This window comes from Acanthochromis polyacanthus, chromosome 24 (assembly GCF_021347895.1).
Source record: "Acanthochromis polyacanthus isolate Apoly-LR-REF ecotype Palm Island chromosome 24, KAUST_Apoly_ChrSc, whole genome shotgun sequence".
Lineage (NCBI taxonomy): Eukaryota > Metazoa > Chordata > Actinopteri > Pomacentridae > Acanthochromis > Acanthochromis polyacanthus.
In genome coordinates, this window is record NC_067136.1 from 5,278,330 (window position 1) to 5,306,258 (window position 27,929).

General features: G+C 44.7%; 1 protein-coding gene across 1 annotated transcript; it reads right to left on the bottom strand.

Annotated features, from left to right (window-relative positions):
- Positions 1-2,386: 2,386 nt before the first annotated feature.
- Positions 2,387-26,102, bottom strand: LOC110970895 (ephrin type-B receptor 4b-like). Its single transcript, XM_051944461.1, has 22 exons — positions 25,428-26,102; positions 21,877-21,947; positions 21,656-21,798; positions 21,188-21,554; positions 20,539-20,701; positions 19,267-19,422; positions 18,871-19,001; positions 18,660-18,674; positions 18,173-18,377; positions 17,024-17,151; positions 16,780-16,945; positions 15,867-15,963; positions 14,149-14,204; positions 13,948-14,061; positions 7,946-8,193; positions 7,715-7,861; positions 7,574-7,642; positions 7,184-7,233; positions 6,999-7,098; positions 6,695-6,888; positions 6,069-6,227; positions 2,387-4,589 (listed from the first exon to the last, which is right to left on the bottom strand). Exons 1-22 carry the CDS (start codon positions 25,519-25,521, stop codon positions 4,484-4,486), a joined length of 2,979 nt encoding a protein of 992 aa, XP_051800421.1. The 5' UTR covers positions 25,522-26,102; the 3' UTR covers positions 2,387-4,483.
- Positions 26,103-27,929: the final 1,827 nt, after the last annotated feature.

Sequence of the window (27,929 nt, forward strand, 5' to 3'; positions counted from 1 at the left end):
GGATCCTGGTGATTCAAAGGGTCTTCAGAAGGTTCTAAAAGGAGTTTGTGGAGTTCTGGAATTCCACTGAGTTGATGGTGATGCTCAGGAATTTTAGATGTTTTTGAAATGGTTCTCAGAAGTTCACAAGTGAGGTTCTAACTGAGAAATTGGATGTTCTTATGGAGGTTCTGAGGCTTGAAAGACATTCAAGATATGAAGGGTTCTTTGAGTCATGAAGCTGCATGGGAAGGATCTGTGAGGTTCCTCAGAAGGTTTTCAGAGATGTTGTGGATCATCCAGCAGCTCAGCACGTTCCCGAGGAAGTTCTTTCTGTCAGTAGTGAAGTTCCTGAAGTATGTAAATTTCTTCAGAAGATCTGAAGAGCGAGGTTCTGGGATTCCTGAGGTGCTGAGGTTGTTAAGGAGGTTCTATGGGGAAAGTAGTGAAACTGAAATGTTCTTCAAGTTCTTTTAGTGTTTCCTGGAGTTTCAAAGGGTCTTCAGAGGAATCAATGCTTATGGTTTAGATTTCTGAGAGTTCAGGGAGTTTCTGGTGAAACTTAAAGACTTGAAGAACTCTAAACCAGGGATGTCAAACTCATTCCACAAAGGGTCGGTGTGGCTGCAGGTCTTTGTTCCAACTAAGCAGCATCACACCAGACCTGACTCATTTAATCAACCAATCTCAGTCTGCAGACAGGTGATTGGTCAGACTGTGTGCTGTAGATATGGTGGAACTAAATGCTGTAGCCTAGAGAAGTGGTTCTCAACCCTGTTCCTCAGGACCCCATGTCCTGCATGTTTTAGATGCTTCCCTGCTCCAACACACCTGACTCAAATGATCAGCTCGTCATCAGGCTTCTGCAGAGGCTTGATGACGAGCTGATCATTTGAATCAGGTGTGTTGGAGCAGGGAAGCATCTAAAACATGCAGGACATGGGGTCCTGAGGAACAGGGTTGAGAACCACTGGCCTGTGGAATGAGTTTGACATCCCTGCTCTAAAGGGTTCTAAAGTTGATTCTAAGGGTAACGACTGAACATCCAGGGGTTCCTGCTACTCCTCCGGAGGTTCTGAGCCCTCCATGACACTCCAGCAGCTGTATGGTTTGTTCCAGAACCAGATGTCTGAGACGTTCTGTCAGAACCTCATGGAGCTCCAGTTTCAGACGTTCCACATAGGATCCAGAGGAGCTCCGGGAGTTTCCAGGGTTCTCTGGTATGTTGTAGGTCAGGAGGTCCGTCAGGGAATGGAAAGTCTGAGCAGGGATCACACACACACACACACACACACACACACACACACACACACACACACACACACACACACTGACACACGCTAACATATGCTAACACAAAGCTAACGCACGCTAACACACACACACACACACACGCTAAAACAGACACACACACACACACTGACACATGCTAACACACACACACACACACACACCTACACACACACACACACACACTGACACATGCTAACATATGCTAACACAAAAGCTAACGCACGCTAACACACACACACACACACACTAACACATGCTAACACACACACACACACACACTAACACATGCTAACACACACACACACACACACTGACACACGCTAACACACACACACTAACACATGCTAACACACACACACACACACACACACTGACACACGCTAACACACACACACACCTACACACACTGACACACGCTAACACACACACACACACACACCTACACACACACACTGACACACGCTAACACATGCATGTTAAACTCACATGTACTGAGGCACTTCAGAGCTGTCAGTTCTGATCACCGTGGAGACAAAGATGGAGAACAGGAGGCCAGAACCTCAGTGGATAACACACACACACGTTAATAACACACACGTTAAAACACACACACGTTAATAACACACACATGTTGAACACACACACTTTTCAGCACTTAGAAGAGAAACACAAATGTTGAACTTTTTCATTTCTCTGCCAACAAAACACTCATTAAAGTGAAATAATGCGTTGAAATGTTACTACACACACTAAACACACACAATGAAGCGGACCTCTGTCGGGTCTCAGCAGAACCTCAGCTGTTCTTCATAGAGTAATGAACTGACTCTACACGTTCTCTGGATGTTCTTACAGTTTTCTGTGGAGGTTCTAACGGTCCAGGCTTCAGGAAGTTCTGGGGGACATTCTGGGAGGTTCTGGTAGTAGGTCCAGGGTTTGAAGAGGTTCTTTAGAAAGTATGAAGGCATGACATCATCTTGTGTTTGGTTGATGACATGTTAGAGGTTAGAAATGTGGACCAGAGTTTAGTTTGGTCCAAAGATCTTCAGTTCAGACTCACAGAGGAAAGAAAAGGAAATACTGAAGAGGCTGAAATCAGAGACAAAGAACTAAAGAACTGTGAACATGTTTATTAGTACTAATGGATCAATCCTAAAGATGATCAGTTACAGAACATGGAAGGTTCTCAGAACAGCTGACCTGCAGGAACCCAGAGGAACCAGATGGTAGTAATCACTGAGGGGTTTCTGTAGTTATTCAGGTTCAGGGTTCCACCGGTTCTCTGTTTCTTAATGACTTTGTAGATGTTCTAAGACATAAACACTCTGAGCAGAACTTCATGTTAACAGAAGCTGCTGTGATCTTCAGAACATAGTGATGTCAACCTCTAACTGGTTTGAGCCTCTAACCAGTACAGACTCTGTAGGAAGTTCTGATCAGAGCTGGGTATTGATCAGGTCCAGTTCTGTAGTACTGCCATACTGTACTAGTACCACAGTACTACCACAGTATGTCAACACCAGCAAGGTATCAGAGTATCCTGGGGTCCAGGTTCTAGAATAGGTTGTTTCAACTTGATTCCAACCAGGTCCGGTCTAGAAGAGCTCTAGCGAGTCCGGTAGAACCAAACCGAATCGGTGGAGTCACGCTAAGTGGAGCTGACTTGTTCTGAGGGTTGCTATGGTGACGTGCTCTCTGAGGCGGAGCTAAACTTTGTGTTTTTGTCTTAAAGTTGCTTCAGTCATGTTTGAAGTAACCGGACGTTTCTGAACCTCAGAACCAGAACTTTGAACCCAACCAGGAGAAGGAACCTTCAGCAGGTTGGTGACTCGTCTTTACCAGAAGACTCGTGGTTCTAAGACAGAAGAACCTGAACAGAGACTCTGAGTGTGTTCTGGTTGGTCGACTGGGTTCTAATGGACTGACTGATCCAGGATCTCGGTTCTGACCCTCCTTGGTTCCACACGGCGTCCAGACTTAGAACACGTCACACACTGTTTTCTTTACAAAAAGTCGTTTATTTCTGACATGGAAGTTTAGTATAAAAACTTTAATCTGGTATCAGTACAAAAAAGTGCTAGAATATAAAAGCAGTTCTAAAGGGTTCCACACTCAGGGATCTACAGACGTCAGTGAGGTTCTGGTAGGGTTGGGTTAGTGTTCTGTGCTGGAGTCTATGTGGGACGTTTTGATGACGATACTGTTGGAATCAGGTTCTAGGTTAAATGTGACTCAAAGGTTTAAAAAAACGTTCTAGATCTCTCAGTGTGGAACCTCTGAGAACCCATAAAATACACTCGAGTCATTTTACAACCTATATAAGGCAGGAGCCAGACCGCAGTTTTCTGAGGGTTCTGCTGTGTGACGGAACCTTCAGCTGCAGCAGAACCACATCCATCTGCATAGAACGTAAAGACGTTCTAATGTCCCCATGAAACCTCAGGTAGTGTTCTCCAAGGTTTCCTCTGAAGGTCCACCAGAACGCTCCTCACAGACTACAAAGATCCTGAAGCTGCAGTAGAACTTAAATCTGTTCAGAACCTTCAGAGGAACTCACCAATCCTGAAACCCATGGAGAACGTCTGTTGTACGAAATTTAATCCACGATGTTCTTTCAATGGTCCAAAAAACCTAAATCCCAGAACGTTCCTGACAGAGAACATCACGGCTCTGCTGGGTCGGTTCTGAAGAGTCTGTCGGTTCCTGTGGTTCTTTTCAGAACTTTAAAGGGTTCTGTTTGTCTATAAGGGGTTCTCCGTCTTCCAGATGTAACAGAACCCAGAACTCAGCCGCCAATCAGCTGGTACGTCTGTTTTCAGGCTTCCTGCTGTGAACCAATTCCTGCTAAGCTTCCTGCAGTGGGCGGGGCTTCTCTAGAACAGGCGGGAAATAAATCCAAAGGAGAACAACGTCCTCCAATGTTCTCGCTGTTTGATTGGCCAATGGCTGCTGGTGTGGACTAAAGGGAGGTGGGGCTTAGAGTTTCCTGAGCAGTGGATTGGCTGGTGTGGTTTGGTGGATCTCCAGCTGATTGGTCAGATATGTAGGTAGGCGGAGTCTTGTTGTTGAGTCAAACAGGAAGTATAAAGTTATTGTGCTTCTTTAACTCTGGGCTCTGATTGGAACACGAGGAGGCGGAGTCTCTCAGGTGTCTTCCCATTGGTGGATCAGAGTGAAGTGGTCATAGAGAGGTCTGCTGGGCTGTGATTGGTCAGTAGAGCAGAGTGGGCGGAGCTTTGTGTATCCTGAGTGTCTGGATGGACGAGAGCATCTTCTTCTGGTGTCCTGCCAGGGTCACGCCCACTCTGAGCAGGTCTCTATGGAAACAGGAAGGACAGGAAGTCAGGACAGGAAGTCAGGACAGTAAACACTGGATGGATGTTTCATTCAACTTGGATTCAAAGATATTTAAATCAACCAGGACTCCACCTGACTGTCATTTCAGAACCTCATAAACACAGCAGATAGTTTATTAGAACCTTATTCTGATCCAGAGAGAACTCAGTCTCTAGATGGTTCTGGTTCCCGTTCTGACCAAACATCTACCAACCTTAAGGTTCTTCAAGAGTGGATCCAGTCTCTAGTCCTGGTTCCTCTAATGGTTCTGACCAAACACCTACCACCCTTAAAGTCTGTCCAGAATGACCTTTCTAAAGTTTTCTCAGAAACACATTGAGGGAACCAATGATTGTTTCTAGGACTCTGTTCACACCAGGATACATCCCATAATACTGATGATTCCAGGTGGTTCTAGAGGAAATGAACAGAAACCAGCTCCAGTGTTTAGATCGGTTTGCATCTTTTTATGGTGATTTGGTGACTTTTTGTCAACATTTCACCAGTTTTTCAGGTCATTTTCAGTGTTTTTTCATCTTTATGTGGTGATTTATCTCTTTCTATTCTAATTCTACATCTTTTTCAAGTGATTTTTGCAGCTTTTGAGTAAATTTTGCATCTTTCCCAGTAATTTTGTGTTTTTGTTGTGGTTTTGCATCTTTTTGCGTTGATTTCGCATCTTTTAGTGTTGATTTTGCATCTTTTAGTGTTGATTTTCTATCTTTTTCCAGTAATTTTGTGTGTTTTTGTTGTGGTTTTGCATCTTTTTGAGCTGATTTTGCATCTTTTAGTGTTGATTTTGTATCCTTTTAGGAATTTGGTGCGTTTTTGTTGTGATTTTGCATCTCTAGTGTAGATTTTTCATCTTTTTGCGTTGATTTTGCATCTTTTAGTGTTGATTTTGTATCTTTTTCCAGTAATTTTGTGTGTCTTTGTTGTGGTTTTGCATCTTTATGTGGTGATTTATGGTTCTCTGTACTAATCTTGCATCTTTTGTCTGGTAATTTTGTGTTTTTGTAGTGATTTTGCATGTCGTCGTGCTGATTTTGCATCATTTTGTGACTTTTGGGTAAAATTTAGCCTCTTTTAGTTGTGATTTCACATCTTTTTCCAATAATTTGGTGTGTTTTTGTTGTGATTTTGCCTTGTTATTTGATAATATACGTCTCTGTACTATTTTTGTGATATTTGAGTGTTTATATGTGGTCATTTCTCCTTTTCTGATGATCTGGTGTCAGTTTTTCCCAGAGCTCAGATGTGTTTCTCCTCCTAAATGTCATGGTTCTATCTGCTGGGCTGATGAAGTTCTGAGGATCAGAAATGATGGCAGAAGTCCATTAACAGTAAATATTGACAGTGTGAAGGTAGAGCTCTACAGGACTTCAGGTCTGGTTGATTTTACATGATGAGAGTGATCCCTGAGCACTGCCTGGCAGGCTCACGGTGAGGAAGGTTCGTACTCGGTGTTGAGCTGAGACACGATGTCCAGGTTGCTGAATCCGGCCTGCAGGAAGCTCTGCTCGTAGCGCTCCATCTTTATGGCTCGAAGCCAGTCAGAGACCGAAGCACAGGCCGACAGGGGAGGAGGAACCCTCTGGTCCAGCAGAGGCTGGGACGGGCTGAGGACACCAGGACAGCCGTTAGTCTAGTCCAGCTACGAACATTCAGAATCAGTCAAATACATGCAGCAGAAACAGTGAACAGAGGAGGAGGAGATCCATCCAGCATGGTGGAACATCTGCAGATGATGAGCAGGGCAGAGAGGAGACATGGAGACAGAAGAACGTCTACAGGATGAGGAGATAAAACCACCACAAAGAGACACAAAACGAAAAAATGACAAAACGACAAAAACGAGACACAAAATGACAAAAATGAGACACAAAACCACAATGTTTGGAAACATGGAGACAGAAAAATATCTACAGGATGAGGAGACGGTAGGAGCGCCAGGAGAACCTCCAGCTGGTTTCTCCAGAACCTCCTACCATCAGCAGGACCTGATGACTGAGAGCCTCCACAGAAGTCTGAGAAGACAAGATTAGTGTTAACACCTGAGGAGACCAGACCTGTCAATCAAACTCACCTGGGCTCCTCCGGGTGCGTCACCTTCAGGGAGGCAGGGTTTCGGATCAGCCTATCGAGCGCCGCCACCACGTTGCAGAACCTGGGCCGATTGGCTCGTTCCTTCTGCCAGCAGTCCAGCATGAGGACATGAAGGGAGGCGGGGCAGTCGGGGGGCGGGGGCAGCCGGTAGTCCTGCTCAATGGCGTTGATCACCTGAGACAGATAGAGACAGAACATCTCTGGGTTTGGTTCTGGTTCCACGGTTGTGGTTCTGTGTGTTCTAGCTCTCAGATGGTGTTCTCAGGATGAACTCTGATTCTTACGTCCTGGTTGCTCATGTCCCAGTATGGACGTTCTCCATAGGACATCACCTCCCACATGACGATGCCGTAGCTCCAGGCGTCGCTGGAAGACGTGAACTTCCTGCAGTCAGCAGATCAATAATCAGTCACCTGATCACTAATCTATACATCTAATCAATACATCCACCATCTGCAGACACACTCACCTGTAGGCGATGGCTTCAGGAGCCGTCCACCGGATCGGAATCTTCCCTCCCTGAAGGAGAACATGGACACATTTAGATAGAACTCCAGAGGAACATCAGAGAACTCTGAGGAACGTCAGAGGACCCAGGAATGAACCCTGAGGAGCTCCAACAGAACATCAGAGAACCCAGGACAGAACCCTGAGGAGCTCCAACAGAACATCATGGGACATGCCTCACATGTTAATTTGTGGACACGCCTTGTTGGACATTGTATTCCAGACACATTTGAATATTACTATTTTCAGAGTCCAGCTGATCTTCTCATCACACCTGGACACCACCAGGTGTTTCCTCTGATTGGCTGATAGCTCATTAGCATGCCAGCTACCTTTTGAGCAAGTGACTCACCAGAGAGCTGGTGTAGGTCGGGTCGGACGAGTTCTCAGTCAGGAACCTGCTGAGACCAAAATCTGACACCTGAAAGAGAGAGACAGGTGAGCAGGCAGACAGGTGAATAGAAAGGTGAGCAGGCAGACAGGTGTGTCTCACCTTACAGACCAGGTTGGAGTTGACCAGGATGTTCCGAGCTGCCAGGTCTCTGTGGACGAAGCTCATCTCAGACAGATACTTCATACCTGCAGCGATCCCACGCAGCATCCCCACCAGCTGGATGGTGGTGAACTGGCCGTCATTCACCTGGACACACACAGGTAGGAGAGACATACAGGTAGTCAGACAGGTAAGAGAGGAAGACAGGTAGACAGGTGTTTTGTGTCTCACCCTCAGGAAGCTGTCCAGGGCTCCGTTCTCCATGAACTCGGTGAGGATCATGACGGGACAGGAAGTGGTGATGACGCCCTCCAGGTGAATGATGTTGGGGTGCTGGAACTGACCCATGATGGACGCCTCCGACAGGAAGTCCCGCCTCTGCTTGTCCGTGTAGCCGCCCTTCAGGGTCTTGATGGCCACGTAGTTCTCCTTCCTGCCGGGGATCCTCAGACGACCACGGCACACCTCACCAAACTCACCTGGACAGGTACAGCGCAGCTATGATCACATTCAACTTGTTTTACAAGTTATTTTACACAGGTTTTGGATCATTACCGGTAATATTTAATTTAAATTGAATCATTTTGGACAAACTTTAAGTTTCTTGGGACTTGCTTAGGGTTATCTGGGACTTCCTTTGGGTCATTTGGGACCAGATTTAACAGATTTTGTAGCATTTTTAACACGTTTTGAACAGATTTCCATTCATTTTGGACAAATCTGAAATTGTTTTAAGTTATTTTGGACAGATTTTGAGTCATTACTGGCAATTTTTAATTCAAATTGAATCATTTGAAGAACCTGAAACAAAAAATGTTTTGACTTTTTGTTTCCTGCATAATTCCAGATGTGTTCATTCATAATTTGATGCCTTTAGTGAGAATCTACATGGAAAGAGTCATGAAATAAAGAAAAACCATTAAATGAGAAGTGTGTGTGTGTGTGTGTGTGTGTGTGTGTGTGTGTGTGTGTGTGTGTGTGTGTGTGTGTGTGTGTGTGTCTTTGAGTCTTCAGCCAGCCGGTTGTAAAACTTTGCACCTTTGTTTCCTCAGCAGAGGTTCTCCGGTTACTTCTGACTAATGTCATCATTCAGTTCTACTGTTACAGTAGCCACACACACACACACACACACACACACACACACACACACACACACACACACACACACACACACACACACACACACACACACACACACACACACACACACACACACACACACTCATGTTTGCTTTTAATAAAACAGGATTGTGTCGGAGAACAAATGTGATGAGGTGTTTTTACGGCGGTTCTCCTGACGATGGGAAAGTTGACGTTCTCGTCTGAAACACTTTGAAAATGAAACAGTTCATGTTCTGTCTTCAGGAGCTAAAGGCTTTGTTCTGTCAACGTTTCAGCTGAGGTTCCATGGTTTAACAGGTTCTAAAATGTTCATTCAGGAGAAAGACTCCAAAAACAGCACAGCCTCTTTACATGACAGGTAGTAAAGCATTTCTAAAGTTCCTGAAGAGTTAATGCTTCACTCATTTCAATAATGCTACTTCATTCCTAAAATCCTCCAAATGAAGGTCTCCACTGGTTGAAGTTCTCCTCAGTTTCTAAAAAGGTTACAGAAGAAACATGCAAGTCCCCTTAAAAGGTTTAGAAATCAGGGCTTAAAGTGAGAAAAAATCCTGAGCCTGAACTTCTAAGATCCAATTTATAGTGTCAATAAACGTATTTAAACGTGTTTTAAAACTCACTAAAACACAATATATATGAGATTCTATTAATTCAGAGCAAATATGAGGTCATCTGGTGGAAATAATGTCCATTATGATCCCATTATTTTATTGTTGCTCAAATGTAAAACCTTACTGACAAAACTTAAGACATTTTAGAAAGTGCCCCAAGTCAGATTTTTTTTTGTGTTGATGTTTCAATACCACATCACTATAATTGCAAAGATTTATTTTAGTGTAAAGGGGAAAAATCATGAAAACCAAGTACATGTATTATTAATAACTTTTAATAATTTTTATCTCTTCAGTAGATTTAACAAGAACTCAAAACACCAACCACAACAAAACTGCTACAAAACTGCTGCTTTCCTTCATAAGGCACAATTTTTACTGACAACATTATCTCAAGTGTCAGTCTCAAGAGAATATAAGTGCTTGGAGAATACTGTTTGAAAAAGTCATTTCTTTTTTCTTTTTTGCTTTGTTTGTGAATTTTCTGAACATTTTCTTTTTAACATGTTCAAAATGTTGTTTGTTGAAATAAACTGTAAAACACAGACAACAGAATGAACTTGTTTAATATTCTCTGGAAACTACAAGAGAATAAACTGTCATGTCACTTTGTATTTAAGCAGGTAATAAAAGTACTAGTATTAATTCTTTAATGCAATTTTAGTTGTTGCCTCACAATATAAATAAGTTGATCATGATGCTGACTCTCTCAAACTCTGTAACTAGCAAAGAAATCCGGGCCTTCCTGATCTGGTTTATCTGGGTCCTGGTGGCAATGGACTGCTCATGCTGAAGAACTTCTACTCTGGCCTTTTCCTCTGGAGTCAGAAGATGTGATTAAGAAGCCCTCTGTAGCACATAACCACACATACATGTTAGTAACTGCTCATTTGATACACCTCAGTAATTTGTGTGATTAGTTTAAATCATTTGATTTTCAGTTTGAACTGACACACATTTTGTTTGTTTTTGATAAGGGAAAAAATGTATTCACTGTATAATTTGTTCAGTTGGCTTTCAATTTAAATGTTTATCTTTTATCTATATTTTGGGAAGAAAAAACGGTGAAAGCAGCCTAAGAACATTCTTATTTAACTATCTATCCATTATTCATTTCACACAACCCATACGTTCGTTCTGTTCTTACTAACAATATTTGCTTAAGATTGGAGAGTTTTTGTTTGTGGCTAGACATCATTCAGATGCATAAGGTCAGAAAATCTGCTGAGAGCTATTTAACTCATTATTACAAACATCCTATATGTCCTCAAATAAAAAAGGTTCATATCACCTAAGCTACATTCAGTTTGTGCATATTTAACTAAACAGATGTTCTGAGTAGGCTTGATCTTTGATTTTTTTTCCTTTCAAAATAAAAGCCAGCAAACTCAATGGCTGTTTCCTTTTTTCCTTTTGCCGTTGTAAAACACATAGAAAATGTTTAAAGATTAAGAAATCTAACAAAATCAACTTCTGTTTTTGTTACTTTTTTAAATTCAATACCTAAGCCCGTTTGTTTTATTTTGTAGCGAAACCATGGGGACTGTGGGGCGTGCACGCGCATCACCAGTGACGCACTTACGCCAATGGGGCGAGTCAACACACCGCGGCTCAGGGATCGCGGCAGCGGCTGCTCTCTTTGTTAATCAGCAGAGACACATCCTCTCTCCTCTGTCACACAAAGTCAGAGCAAACTTTAGTATCTGCGTCTTTGGGCTAAACACAAGCTCCAACGCTATTGACCAGTGATCAGCTGCTCGATTCTTCACCGCACCACTCACAGATTGGAGCTCCGTGCGCTCTGCAGAGACCAGGCAGCCACAGGGCTGGGACACGTGGAATGGGTATACAGTCCAAGCAGAAATAAAATAAATAATATGCAATATATATCAATGTGTTTCCAGTAATTCCCTTTAAATATAATTACAAAAAACACCAACAAATTTTGCAAATTTGGATTTTGTTTGTGGGATACTGTTATTTCTTATCAGTGGCTCAGCAGCACTGACGATGCTGAACCAAGAGGGGGCAGCATATCGTGGCCCAGCAGTCGATGCGCACTCGCAGTTAGAAAACTGTAATTGGATAAAAGTTCTATCAGAAAGTCGCATGCCTGGACAGAAGGTGTATATTTTTTAATGTAGGATTTGGAGTTTGATTGATTAAAGCGGAGCAACTGAATGCACAATGACGCACATGCTTGGAGCCTTCAGGACGGAGATGGATGAAATTTTTTCAATGGTACACTTCCATGCGCCGGAAATCCGGCGCGGCGCCGGAAAACTTTAAGCCCTGAGAAATGTACCCAAAAGGTTCCTGGATTAATGGGAAGGTTCCAAGAAGAATTATTGAGTTTGTTGTTTCTTTAAGCTTAAAAGGTTCTCATTAAATGTTCTTAATTAAGTTATTGGGTGGTTAAAGTTCTCCAAAGTTACCTCAGAAATCCCCTGAAAATTTTCTATTAAAGCTTCCCAAAACGTTCTAGTTTTAAAAATGCTCCTCTGTTCTTAAAAGGTTCTCATTAAATGTTCTTAATTAAGTTCTTGGATGGTTAAAGTTCTGACAAACATCCTAAGGTTCCACTAAAATCTCTACAAGGTGCTAAAAGCATCACTCAGTTAGTCCATTAGAATTCACCTTCAAACTTTTCCAGATTTCTAAAAAGTTCTTCTAAAAGTTCCTGGAATCCTCTCAGGTACCAACAATGTTCCTTGAAATGTTTCTTCAGAGGGGTTTTTGGTTCCACACAAAGTTCTGCTTGTCAGGGTTTCAACAGTTCATCAAGTAATTCCAAGATTTTTCTAAAATGTTCCTCTAAGTTCCTCTCAAAGCTTCCTGGATTCTCATGAAGGTTCACCAAAGAGGATCAAGACGTTCCTCTACTGGGATAAAGTTCCCCAAAAATGTTCGTTGCGGTTCTACAATATTGCTTTAAAAAGTTCCTAAACTGATACCTGGAAATATTTCAGTGTTCACAAAGCCTTCTAAAACTTTCCTAAATAAGTTCTTAAGTAGTTAAACATACGTAAACATTCTCAGGTTTCAGCTTTTTCTACAAACTATAAGAACATCAGATGACTGCCACAAAGACTCTAAAGAAAAAACACGTCAGATTGAAAAGTTCCCTCTAGAACATGTCAGAACCTCTAACCCTGTAGAACATATCAGAACCTCTAACCCTGTAGAACATGTCAGAACCCCTAACCCTGTAGAACATATCAGAACCCCTAACCCTGTAGAACATGTCAGAACCCCTAACCCTGTAGAACATGTCAGAACCCCTAACCCTGTAGAACATGTCAGAACCCCTGACCCTGTAGAACATCTCAGAACCCATAACCCTGTAGAACATGTCAGAACCCCTAACCCTGTAGAACATATCAGAACCCCTAACCCTGTAGAACATATCAGAACCCCTAACCCTGTAGAACATGTCAGAACCCCTAACCCTGTAGAACATCTCAGAACCTCTAACCCTGTAGAACATGTCAGAACCCCTAACCCTGTAGAACATATCAGAACCCCTAACCCTGTAGAACATGTCAGAACCCCTAACCCTGTAGAACATATCAGAACCCCTAACCCTGTAGAACATGTCAGAACCCCTAACCCTGTAGAACATATCAGAACCCCTAACCCTGTAGAACATGTCAGAACCCCTAACCCTGTAGAACATATCAGAACCCCTAACCCTGTAGAACATGTCAGAACCCCTAACCCTGTAGAACATATCAGAACCCCTAACCCTGTAGAACATGTCAGAACCCCTAACCCTGTAGAACATGTCAGAACCCATAACCCTTGTAGAACATATCAGAACCCCTAACCCTGTAGAACATGTCAGAACCCATAACCCTGTAGAACATATCAGAACCCCTAACCCTGTAGAACATATCAGAACCCCTAACCCTGTAGAACATCTCAGAACCCATAACCCTGTAGAACATCTCAGAACCTCTAACCCTGTAGAACATGTCAGAACCCCTAACCCTGTAGAACATATCAGAACCCCTAACCCTGTAGAACATCTCAGAACCTCTAACCCTGTAGAACATGTCAGAACCCCTAACCCTGTAGAACATATCAGAACCCCTAACCCTGTAGAACATGTCAGAACCCCTAACCCTGTAGAACATATCAGAACCCCTAACCCTGTAGAACATCTCAGAACCTCTAACCCTGTAGAACATGTCAGAACCCCTAACCCTGTAGAACATATCAGAACCCCTAACCCTGTAGAACATATCAGAACCCCTAACCCTGTAGAACATGTCAGAACCCCTAACCCTGTAGAACATCTCAGAACCCATAACCCTGTAGAACATGTCAGAACCCCTAACCCTGTAGAACATGTCAGAACCCATAACCCTTGTAGAACATATCAGAACCCCTAACCCTGTAGAACATCTCAGAACCCCTAACCCTGTAGAACATGTCAGAACCCCTAACCCTTGTAGAACATATCAGAACCCCTAACCCTGTAGAACGTCAGATGTTTACCTGCTCCAATCACCTCCTCAATCTTCACAAAGGAGGCGTCGATCTCCTTGGCGAACTCCCTCACAGCCTCGTTGGGGTCCTCGTAGGTGAACGGGTCGATGTACACCTTCATCGCTGAAACGACATCATCATCAGTCGGCTGTATCGGGCCGTCTCATTGGCTAACCCACAACTCAGAATGTGACTGGCTGTCAGACTCACTCTGTCCCATCTGGTAGTGTCCACTCTTATCACTGATGGTCGAAGCAGTCCTCCTCCTGAACGACAAGAGACAGACAGACAGGAGAGACAGACAGGTGAGAGACAGACAGACAGCAGAGAGGCAGACAGGTAGAGACAGACAGACAGCAGAGAGACAGACAGGTGAGAGACAGACAGACAGACAGGGGACAGTTTCACATCATGATGCTGCCACCACCATGCTTCATCATGATGCTGCCTCCACCATGCTTCACATCATGATGCTGCTGCCTCCACCATGCTTCATCATGATGCTGCCTCCACCATGCTTCACATCATGATGCTGCCTCCACCATGCTTCACATCATGATGCTGCCTCCACCATGCTTCATCATGATGATGCTACCTCCACCATGCTTCACATCATGATGCTGCCTCCACTGTGTTTCACATCATAATTCTGCCTCCACCATGCTTCATCATGATGCTGCCTCCACCATGCTTCATCATGATGATGCTACCTCCACCATGCTTCATATCATGATGCTGCCTCCACCATGCTTCATCATGATGATGCTGCCTCCATGCTTCATCATGATGATGCTGCCTCCACCATGCTTCACATCATGATGCTGCCTCCACCATGCTTCACATCATGATGCTGCTGCCTCCACCATGCTTCATCATGATGCTGCCTCCACCATGCTTCACATCATGATGCTGCCTCCACCATGCTTCACATCATGATGCTGCCTCCACCATGCTTCATCATGATGATGCTACCTCCACCATGCTTCACATCATGATGCTGCCACCACTGTGCTTCACATCATGATGCTGCCTCCACCATGCTTCATCATGATGCTGCCTCCACCGTGCTTCACATCATGATGCTGCCTCCACCATGCTTCATCATGATGCTGCCTCCATCGTGCTTCATATCATGATGCTGCCTCCACCATGCTTCATCATGATGCTGCCTCCACCATGCTTCATCATGATGCTGCCTCCACCGTGCTTCATATCATGATGCTGCCTCCACCATGCTTCATCATGATAGTGCCTCCACTGTGCTTCTTAGTGGGGATGGTGTGTTTGTGATGATGTTCAGTGTTTGGTGTCCATCAAACATATCATCTAGTCTCATGGACATAAAGCTCCATCCTGGTCTCCTCAGACCAAAGAACCTTCTTCCAGGTGTCTTCAGAGTCTCCACACGTCTTCTGGTGAGCTCTAGTCCCCATTTAGTTGGAGCTTTTTTCCATCAGAGTCTTTCTCTCTGCAGTGAAACTGGGGTTGTTTATTTCAGCAGATGCAGAATTCTTGTTTCCTCTGGAGATATTGTCTGTCCGTCTGTCTGTCTGCCTGTCTGTCTGTCTGTCTGTCTGTCTGTCTGTCTGTCTACAAACTGTCTGTCTGCCTGCCTGTCTATAAACTGTCTGTCTGTCTGTTTATAAACTGTCTGTCTCTCAGGAATGTGGTTATCTGTCCATCTCTCTCTCTCTGGGTGTCGGGTTTCTCTTCTTTATATAGTCGTTGTGTCTCCACCCTGCTGAGGTCAGGGACGACTATTGTTCTGCTGAGGGAGCATCCTGAACACACACAGACACACACACACACACACACACACACACACACAGAGAGAGACACACACACACACACACACACACGCGCACACACACACACAGAGGCACACACACAAAGACACACACACACACAGACACATACACAGAACTCACCGGTAAAAGTACACAGCGACCGTCACCACGGCGGCGAGCACCAGTATCACCATGGAGACCAGAACTCCGGTTACTACCAGGTGAGATGGACCCTCACCTGTTGAAACAGACCCAGAGTCAGAACCAGGACCAGGACCAGAACCAGGACCAGGACCAGGACCAGGACCAGGACCAGGACAAGTGTAACTATGTAAATAAATGAAAGCTGACATTTAAATAGAATGAATGATAATCAGAGGAGGATGAGTCAGACAACATGACACGCTGAAGAGACAACAACACATGAACATAACAATGACAACAACAACACAACAACATAACAATGACAACAACAACACATGAACATAACAATGACAACAACAACACAACAACATAACAATGATAACACAAGAACATAACAATGACAACAACAACACAACAACAACAACATAGCAATCACAACAACACAAGAACATAACAACAACAACAACAACATAGCAATGACAACACAACAACATAACAATGACAACAACACAACAAAAACAACAACAACATAGCAATCACAACAACACAACAACAACAACATAGCAATCACAGCAACACAACAACATAATGACAACAACAACACAACAACAACAACATAGCAATCACAACAACACAACAACAACATAGCACTCACAACAATCACACAACACAAGAACACAATGACACAATAAGACAACAATACAAAAACGGAACAACACTACACAATGACCACTGAACAACAATTTACCAACAATAATAACACAATAACAATACGACAACAACAACAATAGAAACAACAATACGAAGCAACAAAACAATGAGAACACAACAGCAACAACAACAACACAAAACAACAACACAACAACAGAACACAATAACACAACAGAACAACAACACAGTGTGAGTGTACCGTCTGGCAGTGTGTTGAAGCTGCTGGCAGTGCTGAAGGCTCCGTATCCAGTCTGGGACCGAGCTCGGACCTGGACCTGGTACCAGGTGGCCCTCTGCAGCTCCGTCAGAACCACAGAAGGAGACCTGCTGGACACGTACTGCCACTGTCCCGCCCCCTCGCCGTCCTGATGGTGACATCACCATTACATCACAGCCTGCTCTGTGTGTGTGTGTGTGTGTGTGTGTGTGTGTATGTTGTGTACCTTCAGGCAGTAACGCAGCTGGTAGTCCAGGACCTGGTTCTGGTTCTGTAGAACTGGAACGTTCCACTCTAGAGTCAGACTGGATTCTGAAGCTGCTGCTCTGCTGAGACCAGAGACTGCAGGAGGACCTACACACACACACACACACACACACACACACACACACACACACACACACACACACACACACACATACACACACACAATACAACACACACACATAGAACACACACAAACCAATAATCAACCATTCACTGATCAATACGGTAAAGAACAGAAAGCAGTTGTTGGATGAACAGTCTGAAGCTGGAGTCTTGGTGGCCTCCCTCTCTAGTCTCTTTCTCCTTCAGAGGAGTCATAGAGTCTTGGTGACCTCCTTCTCTAGTCTCTCCTTCAGAGGAGTCATAGGAGTCTTGGTGGCCTCCCTCTCTAGTCTCTTTCTCCTTCAGAGGAGTCATAGAGTCTTGGTGACCTCCTTCTCTAGTCTCTCCTTCAGAGGAGTCATAGGAGTCTTGGTGGCCTCCATCTCTAGTCTCTCCTTCAGAGGAGTCATAGAGTCTTGGTGGCCTGCCTTTGTAGTCTCTTTCTCCTTCAGAGGAGTCATAGACTCTTGGTGTCCTCCTTCTCTAGTCTGTAGTCTCTCCTTCTAAGGAGTCACAGAGTTTTGGTGGCCTCCCTTTCTAGTCTCGAACTCCTTAAGAGGGGCCATAGAGTCTTGGTGGCCTCCCTTTCTAGTCTCTAGTCTCTCCTTCAGAGTAGTCACAGAGTCTTGGTGGTCTCCCTCTCTAGTCTCTTCCTCCTTCAGAGGAGTTATAGGAGTCTTGGTGGCCTCCCTCTCTAGTCTCTAGTCTCTTCTTCAGAGGAGTCATAGGAGTCTTGGTGGCCTCCATCTCTAGTCTCTAGTCTCTCCTTCAGAGGAGTCATAGAGTCTTGGTGGCCTCCCTCTCTAGTCCGTTTCTCCTTCAGAGGAGTCAGAGTCTTGGTGGCCTCCCTCTCTAGTCTCTTTCTCCGTGGCCTCCCTCTCGAGTCTCTTTCTTGTGTTTTTGTGTTTTTATTAATTGAATCTGATCCCAAGTGTGGATCTAAAGTGAAACTGTACTGTCTGGTTCCATGGGGGTGAGAGGGATTCTGGGTAATGCAGTCTGTTACCGTCTCTGCTCGTGGTGACGTTGACTCTGGCCGAGGCCGGCTCTGATTGGCTGACAGCAGAGACGCCGTTCAGTGATTGGATGGTGAAGATGTACTTGGTGTGTGGGCGGAGCCCCCAGACAATGACACGGCGCTGAGGCAGACCTCGTTGCTCCGGACGGTAGAGGACGCTGTCATCACACGGGGAGCAGGAACTGACCAATCCCTGAAGAGCAAGGAGCAGGAGGCGGAGTCAGAGGACAGGAGGCAGGGCTGACTAATGTTACTGGTCTGTTACTGGTCCGTTGCTGGTGTGTTATGGTCTGTTCCTGATGTTACTGATCTGTTACTGGTCTTAATGGTCTAAATGGTATTACTGGTCTATGTGGTCTCACTGGTCTTCTTGGTCTGTTACTGGTGTGTTACTGGGCTGTTACTGGTGTGGTAATGGTGTGTTACTGGTCTGTTACTGGTCTTAATGGTCTTACTGGTCTTACTGGTCTGTTACTGGTGTGTTACTGGTCTGTTACTGGTCTGTTACAGGTGTTACTGGTCTGTTACTGGTCTTACTGGTCTAAATGGTCTTACTGCTCTATGTGGTCTTACTGGTCTTACTGATCTGTTACTGTGTGTTACTGGTCTGCTACTGGTGTTACTGGTCTGTTACTGGTCTAACTGGTGTCTTACTGGTCTAACTGGTGTCTTGGAGGGGTGGCGGCCCCGCAGGTGGAGCACAGGACCCGGTAACTGAGGTCTCCTCGTCCTCCACGGTCCAGCGGTTCGGTCCACTCCAGGGTCACCGAGGTGTCGTTGATCTGACTGACGGGGGAACGAGGGGCCGATGGAGGTCCTGAGGGGGGGGGGGGGGGTTAGAGACTGTCAGGTGTTCTTACCTGGTCCAGGTAAACTGCTATCAGGAGAGTTTCATGGTCACATGCCTCAGAAACATCTGAGGATGGTTCTTACCTGTGTGACCCTGAAACTACTCCAGGTAACCAGTAATCTCTGCTGCCCCTGTGATGTCATTAAAGGGGCGGGGCTGGGGTTTACAGGGGGTTTAAAGCAATATGGGAAATGTAGGATTCAGCAGACAGAGTGAAGGTGAAGTGTCTTACTGGTGCAGGTGGCGTGCGGCGGGTCGGAGTCGGCTCGGTGGTATCCATGGTGACAGGGGCAGTAGGCGGAGCCTGGGACCAAGGTGCTGCTCTTGTCGGGGCAGGAGGTGCAGCCGGTGGTACCAGAACCCGCCTTAAACTGACCTGAAGGACAGGCTGCACAGACACACAGCTAGCATTAGCATTAGTGCTAGAATTAGCATCTGAGGGATTTCAAATCTCAACCATCACATGGAGACTGATCCCAGATAATGTGATTTATTGATCGCACTGGATCAATAAATTAAGTCAGCATGGCTCAGAAACACATCAGCTGATGGTGGAACATCTACAGCCTATGGTGAAACATCTACAGCTGATTGGGGAACATCTACAGCTGATGGTGGAACATCTACAGCTGATGATGGAACATCTACAGATGATGGTGGAACATCTACAGATGATGGTGGAACATCTACAGCTGATGATGGAACATCTACAGCTGATGGTGGAACATCTACAGCTGATGATGGAACATCTACAGCTGATGGTGGATCATCTACAGCTGATGGTGGATCATCTACAGCTGATGGTGGATCATCTACAGCTGATGGTGGATCATCTACAGCTGATGATGGAACATCTACAGCTGATGATGGAACATCTACAGCTGATGGTGGAACATCTACAGATGATGGTTGAACATCTACACCTGATGGTGGAAAATCTACAGCGAGTGATGAAACATCTACAGATGATGCTGGTTGAACATCTACAGCTGCTGGTGGAACATCTACAGCTGATGGTGGAACATCTACAGCTGATTGTGGAACATCTCCTACAGATGATGATGGTGGAACATCTACAGATGATGGTGGACATCTAAAGCTGATGGTGGAACATCTAAAGCTGATGGTGGAACACCTACAGATGATGGTGGAACATCTCCTACAGATGATGATGGTGGAACATCTACAGATGATGGTGGAACATCTATAGCTGATAGAGGAACACGTTCTACAGCTGATGAGCAGAGTAGAACAACACTAACACCCCTCCTTCCCTCCCTCCCAGCAGCAGTCTGACCTTTGAAACCCCTGCCCTCAGCTCTGGCCCCACCCCTTACATCCTGGTCAGCTGACCTCTGACCTCACAGAGAATAACAGGAAGCTTCCACAGTGGGCTTCCTGTGGGGCTGTCAGCTGATCCACAGCGTTCCTGACTGTTGCTGCTGCTGCTGCTTCCTTCAGACCTACAGCGAGACGCCTCAGACTGAGTCTCCACCAGTCTCACCTCTGCAGCGCTGGTCTCCGTCGGCCGCCTCGTATCCGGGACGACAGGCGCAGCTGGACGCCGGCTGCCCCACCCACTGCCCGTCCTCGCCGCAAAGCATGCTGGGAGGTCGGGAGTGCTCGCCAGGAGGAGTCACGGCGTTCTCCACACACACACCCTGAGCCTGCAGCACACACACACACACACACACACACACACACAAAGTTTCAAAGGAAAGCTACTGTTGCTGTGGTTACAGTTAAGTTACAGCCTGGTTACAATGTCCCGTTTCCATGGTTACAGTGTAGTTAAAATGCATCGATTCCATAGTTATGGTGTGATTAAGGTGTAGTGCTTCCATGATTACACCCTAGATAAAGTGCAATGCTTCCATGGTTACAGCATTGTTATAGTGTTACCATAGTTACGGTGTGGTTGAGGTGTGGTGCTGCCATGGTTACAGCGTGGTTAAAGTGTACCGTTTCCATGGTTACAGTGTGGTTAAAGTGTACCGTTTCCATGGTTATGATGTGGTTAAAGTGTATCGTTTCCATGGTTACAGCGTGGTTAAAGTGTACCGCTTCCAAGGTTACGATGTGGTTAAAGTGCATCATTTCCACGGTTATGAGTTGGTTAAAGTGCATCATTTCCATGGTTACGGCTAGGTTACCTGCTCCACCAGTGAGTGGGGGACGGTTTCTGTGAAGGAGGCGAAGGCTCGGCGGAGCGGTGAGCACTTCCTGTAGAAGACGCGTACGGCCAACAGCGCCATGCAGGCGCCCTGAGAGCTGAAGGCCAGGTAAAGACCTGCCCCCCGCAGACCCTCCAGACGCAGCACCTTGGTGTTGGACCGGCCCTCCCGGCTGCCTTTCTGACGCAGGTGGTCAGCGGCCACCGTGGCCACCTTCACATACGGGTTCTCCATCCAGGCGGGGTGAGTGGGCGTGGCCTCGTCACTGTCAGACTGGTAGGAGTACAGGATGAAGGTCTCCTTACAGTGCCGCTGGTTTAGACCGGAACATTCCACCATCGTAAACCTGGAGGGAAACGTACGGTCAGTAAGGTTTACCAATGAATGAATGAACTAATCAATCAATCAATCAATCAGTCAGTCAACATGTGAATCAGATCCACTAACCGGATCTCGACGTAGATCGTGGTCGCCGCCCTCCGTGGGATCCAGCGGGTTCTCAGCCAATAGGAGGTCGGGCTGTTGGGCGTACAGATCTCATTGATCCGGACGCTGTTCTTCTCGTCGTCGAAGCCGCTCACTTCATCCCACTAGATCAGAGGTTAACAGTTAGCATCCTCCACTGAAATGAATGGTAGCATTAGCTACAAGCTAACTGATGACTGTACCTGTGGATCGTCAGCTGGATAGTTGGTCCATCTAAGCTCCGACGTCTCCAGTTTGGTGTTCATCAGAACCTCTGAGACACAGACAGGTAGAGACAGACAGATAAAGACAGTGAGACAGGCTGTTTCTTTATGAAACATGGGTCATTGTTGGTTCATTGATCCATTAAAGTAACATCATTCTGTCATTTCACTGTTCTACCAATGTTCCGTTAATGTTCTATTAATGTCTTTTTAGGTGTTCTATTAATGTTCTGCTAATGTCTTGCTAGTTGTTTGGCTAGTGGTCTTGCACTTGGGTAGAACCGTAGTAGAATACTGATCCTATAAAACAAAATAAACTAAACTAACAACATATTGAACAGCTCAGTTTGTCTCTGGTTTCTGAAATGGTGGAACTGAAAGTGTCAATATTTACCTGCAGCTGAAAAACACAGGATTAACAATCAATGAACATCAAATGAACAGCTGATAAACACCAGATGAACAGCTAATTAACACCAGATGAACAGCTGATAAACACCAGATGAACAGCTGATTAACACCAGATGAACAGCTGATTAACGCCAGATGAACAGCTGATAAACACCAGATGAACAGCTGATAAACACCAGATGAACAGCTGGTAAACACCAGATGAACAGCTGATAAACACCAGAGGAACAGCTGATTAACACCAGATGAACAGCTGATAAACATGAGATGAACAGTTGATAAACACCAGATGAACAGCTGATTAACACCAGATGAACAGCTGATAAATACCAGATGAACAGCTGATAAATACCAGATGAACAGCTGATTAACACCAGATGAACAGCTGATAAATACCAGATGAACAGCTGATTAACACCAGATGAACAGCTGATAAACACCAGATGAACAACTGATAAACACCAGATGAACAGCTGATAAACACCAAATGAATAGCTGATAATCACCAGATGAACAGGTGATGAACGCCAGATGAACAGCTGATTAACACCAGATGAACAGCTGATAAATACCAGATGAACAGCTGATTAACACCAGATGAACAACTGATAAACACCAGATGAACAGCTGATTAACACCAGATGAAAAGCTGATAAACGCCAGATGAACAGCTGATAAACGCCAGATGAACAGGTGATAAACGCCAGATGAACAGCTGATTAACACCAGATGAATAGGTGATAAACGCCAGATGAACAGCTGATTAACACCAGATGAACAGCTGATAAACACCAGATGAACAGCTGATTAACACCAGATGAAAAGCTGAGTAACGCCAGATGAACAGGTGATAAACACCAGATGAACAGCTGATAAACGCCAGATGAACAGGTGATAAACACCAGATGAACAGCTGATTAACACCAGATGAATAGGTGATAAACGCCAGATGAACAGCTGATTAACACCAGATGAACAGGTGATAAACGCCAGATGAACAGCTGATAAACGCCAGATGAACAGGTGATAAACGCCAGATGAACAGCTGATTAACACCAGATGAATAGGTGATAAACGCCAGATGAACAGCTGATTAACACCAGATGAACAGCTGATAAACACCAGATGAACAGCTGATTAACACCAGATGAAAAGCTGAGTAACGCCAGATGAACAGGTGATAAACACCAGATGAACAGCTGATAAACGCCAGATGAACAGGTGATAAACACCAGATGAACAGCTGATAAACATGAGATGAACAGTTGATAAACACCAGATGAACAGCTGATAAACACCAGATGAACAGCTGATTAACACCAGATGAACAGCTGATTAACACCAGATGAACAGCTGATAAACATGAGATGAACAGTTGATAAACACCAGATGAACAGCTGATAAACACCAGATGAACAGCTGATTAACACCAGATGAACAGCTGATAAACACCAGATGAACAGCTGATAAACACCAGATGAACAGCTGATAAACACCAGATGAACAGCTGATAAACACCAGATGAACAGCTGATAAACACCAGAGGAACAGCTGATTAACGCCAGGTGAAAAGCTGATTTACGCCAGATGAACAGCTGATAAACACCAGATGAACAGCTGATAAACACCAAATGAACAGCTGATAATCACCAGATGAACAGCCAATTATCAATAATATTATCAGTAACATACAGCAGGTTCTTCTAACTCTGTGAGGACCAATCTGCTGATGAGAGACGAAATCCTTTAGTTTTAATAAACATAATGGATGCTGACCTTCAACTCTGCTGATAGAAAACTATTGATTATCAATAATGATCAGAGACTAGAACATGACTGGACATGAAAGGTTTTCATTCAGATGAAGGTTGGAGCTGAAACCATAAATCTTTTAGATCTGTTCTCCAAGTTCTGCTCTGTGAAGGTTCTGTTCAGATGGACATGAAGTTCTAGAACCACGAGTCAGGTCTACCAGTTAGACTGGTAAACTAGCCCAGAGAACGTTTAGAGAACATTCAGAGAACACTTAGAGAATGTTTACAGAACATTCAGAGAGCACACATTGCTCACAGAGCAATCAAGGCAGACACAGTACACTGAGCATGTGCAATAAGACGACGACACGAGGGTCACCATGACGACGCCAAAGGATGTTTACACAGAGTGTGTGGTCTGATGGAGAAGATAGAAATATTGCATCTGAGGACAGAAATACTACATCTGAGTCCAGAAATACTGCATCTGAGTCCAGAAATACTACATCTGAGTCCAGAAATACTGCATCTGAGTCCAGAAATACTACATCTGAGTCCAGAAATACTACATCTGAGTCCAGAAATACTACATCTGAGTCCAGAAATACAACATCTGAATCCAGAAATACTACATCTGAGTCCAGAAATACTGCATCTGAGTCCAGCAATACTGCTTCTGAGGACAGAAATACTGCTTCTGAGGACATGTACTGCAGTAACAGAAGCAGTGAAACATGTACTACAGTAGTAGAAACTCTGGGCTCCAGCTTGATGAACAGAATGAGTTTGAACTATTAAGTTTAGTTTTACTCAGTGTAAAAGTACTGCAGTATATGTTTTAGATCTTTTATTACAGCAGATTCTCCACAAACAGGAAATAATGAAGATTTATTTCATTTAATTTTGACACTTTTATCCTCAAACACTAAAATATTTTCTACTGAAAATAAAAACACCTGACATGAGAAAAGTTCCTGCAGTAAAAGTACTACAAATACTCTGTGAGTACTGCAGGATTTCTGGAGCAAAAGAGAGAAAATAATCAGTTTACAGTGGAATTAAAAGCAGAAAAACATGTTTTAGCTTCATCTTGAACTAATAAAAACTGAAAGATTAAAGCAGAAAAACAACCAAAAAGAGTCACTTAGAAACAACTGAAAAACATTCAGTTTACAGAAATGAAGGAAGAAAAGCAGAAAATCTGGGAAGTTCTGACTTTTTCACTGTTTGAAAATGAATGTTCAGCTTCTCATTCTGTCGGACTTATTGTCGGGTATTTATGAGGTGCTCATCAAGTAATCATCAGGTAGTAATCAGGTATCGATCAGGTAATAATCGGGTAATAATCAGGAATTGATCTCTCACCCTCCTCGGCCCAGCAGCAGCTCAGCAGCAGCAGCGGGAGGAGCAGCAGCTGCAGCCCGGAGGAGGAGGAGGCTCTTCCCGGGGCTCCCTCCATGACTCCTCCCGGAACCCCCCAATCCAGACCCGAGCGGACCCGAGCCGAGCCGATCACCGCTATCGATCCCTGATGCCTGTCGTCATCGGAGCCGGGGCAGAGTGAGGAAAAGGCCGCAGAGATCCGGTCGGAGGGGCGCAGGCCCCGGACATGGAGCCGCTGTCCGTTTCGGTGTCCTCCAGCAGCGGGGCGAGGCTGCCTTCCAGGCCGAGAGAGGAGCTCCGAGGGGCGGCCTGGCGGGCGGAGAGGAGTCGGTGTTGGACTCGGAGGTGCTGAAGGGGGAAACGGACAGGTAAACACACAGGTGAGGCCTCCAGAGCTCCCAGTGCTCCCAGCGCTCCCAGTTTACACCGAACATCCACACTTCAGACAAAAGCTCAAACTTTCAGGCCCCGCCCACTTCCTCAAGCCCTACCCACTACACATAAGACCCCGCCCACCACATGACATGTCTGGCTGGACGGCCTGTCAGTCATCAGGGGGCGGGGCTTAGCGCTGACTGACAGGCTGTGAAGGAATGTGGAGAAAAGCAATGAGGCTCTTCTGCGCGTGTCTGCATGTGACGTCAATAACAACAGAAGCAGAAAGATTCAAAATAAAAGTTGAAGAACCTTCAGAAGAACCTGCTGGACCAACAGGGTTCCTTCTGAGGGAGAACCTGAAGAGCTTCCATCATGTTGTCCTCCAGAACCTAAAGAGAACATTTGTCCATTCTGCTCTCAGAAACCACATCTGAGCTGAACATCTCCTCCATTAAAGAGCCTGTTCTAAAAGTTCTATAAGTTCTTCTGGACCAGGCTTGGTTTCAGGAGAACCTCGTCAGTGCAGAACCTTCAGATTCATCATCATCCGTTGTTCTACCGTTAATCAGCTGGTTTTACAGAAACATCTGCTTCCTTTAATGATCTGAGCTCAGTTAACTGTAGGATCTCAGTCTGTACATCCCATAATAGGGATGTACAGACTGGCTCCTGGCTCCTGATTGGTTCCTCTGCCCTACCAGAACCCTATTTAAACTAGTATCAGTATTAACTAGTATTACAATTAACTAGTATTTAAACTAGTATATATAATATATATAATAATAATTAATATAAAAAACTAGTTTTTAAACTGGCATTACTGTTAACTAATAGTTGGACTACTAGAGGGCTCAGTGGATCAGTGGGTAGAGTGGCCGTCATGGTTGAGGTTCCATCCTTGTCCTGCAGAGCTCATGTGGAGGAGTCCCTGAGCAAACTGAACCCCTAACTGCTCCTGATGAGCCGTGGTTAGAACCTTACATGGCAGCTTCCCCATCAGTGTGACAGCAGCTTCATTGTACTCTGTATAATGACAATACAAAGCTTCTTCTTCTATTGTAATTAACTACTAGTTAAACTAGTATTATTTCTAACAGTAGTGGAACTATAAACACCACTAAATTAAGGTGGATCCAGGTGATTTAAGGTGGATCCATCTAATATTGATGATAGTTCAACTACTAGTTAACAGTAATGCTAGTCCAACTAGAAGTTAACAACAATACTAGTTCAGCTACTAGTTGAAAATAACACTAGTTTAACTACTAGTTAACAACAATACTAGTTCAACTACTAGTTAATAATAATACTAGTTCAACTGCTAGCTAGCAGTAATATGAATTTAACGACTAGTTAAAAATAATGCGAGTTTAACTACTAGTTAATAAAATACTAGTCCAACTACTAGTTAATAGTAGTTCAATTCAATTCAATTCAATTTTATTTATATAGCGTCAATTACAGTCAAATCGTCTCAAGACGCTTTACAGAACCCATATGCCTGACCCCCAGAGCAAGCCCAAAGGTGACAGTGGCAGGAAAACACCCTTTTAACAGGGAAGAAACCTCGAGCAGAACCCGGCTCTATATAGGGGGGACCCATCTGCCTGCTGGCCGGGGGGGTTGAGAGGGACAGAAGAGGGCAAGGGGGAGGGATGGGAGAAGAGGGAGGGGTGGGAAAGCACAACACACATTTGGATACATGCATGACAGGATATGTGACACAGACAAAGTATAAGCTAACATTGAAAACTGACTCATAGTTTACTCTTATGATGTACGGCTCTGACATTAAACATACTCCATATATAGCTAGCAGTAAAATTCAAACAGTATGTAAGTTAGCATAACAGTATAGTGAAGGCAATGCAGAGTTGACTGGTGGAAAAGGGGAGTTGGAAGCAGAGGGCTGGAGGAAGGTCAGCAGCAGCATCCCACAGTGGACATGATGGAGACTGGACCAGCTGGTGGAACATCAACCACAGATCTGAAGCATCCAGCTCTGGGACCAGGGACACTCGGAGAAATAGCACAGGGGGAAACAGAGTGAATGTACTGCAATAACGGTATACATATTAAATGTAAAGGTAGATAGAGAAGGGCTCA

Bases quoted from the DNA above. Each gene is read 5' to 3' on its own strand.
- LOC110970895 (XM_051944461.1), bottom strand. From the start codon at position 25,521: ATGGAGGGAGCCCCGGGAAGAGCCTCCTCCTCCTCCGGGCTGCAGCTG. The intron at 19,002-19,266 runs GTAAGACACTTC...CCCCCCCCTCAG, and splicing joins GCCGCACGCCACCTGCACCA to GACCTCCATCGGCCCCTCGT. The intron at 6,228-6,694 runs GTGAGTTTGATT...TGGTGTCCTCAG, and splicing joins ACGCACCCGGAGGAGCCCAG to CCCGTCCCAGCCTCTGCTGG.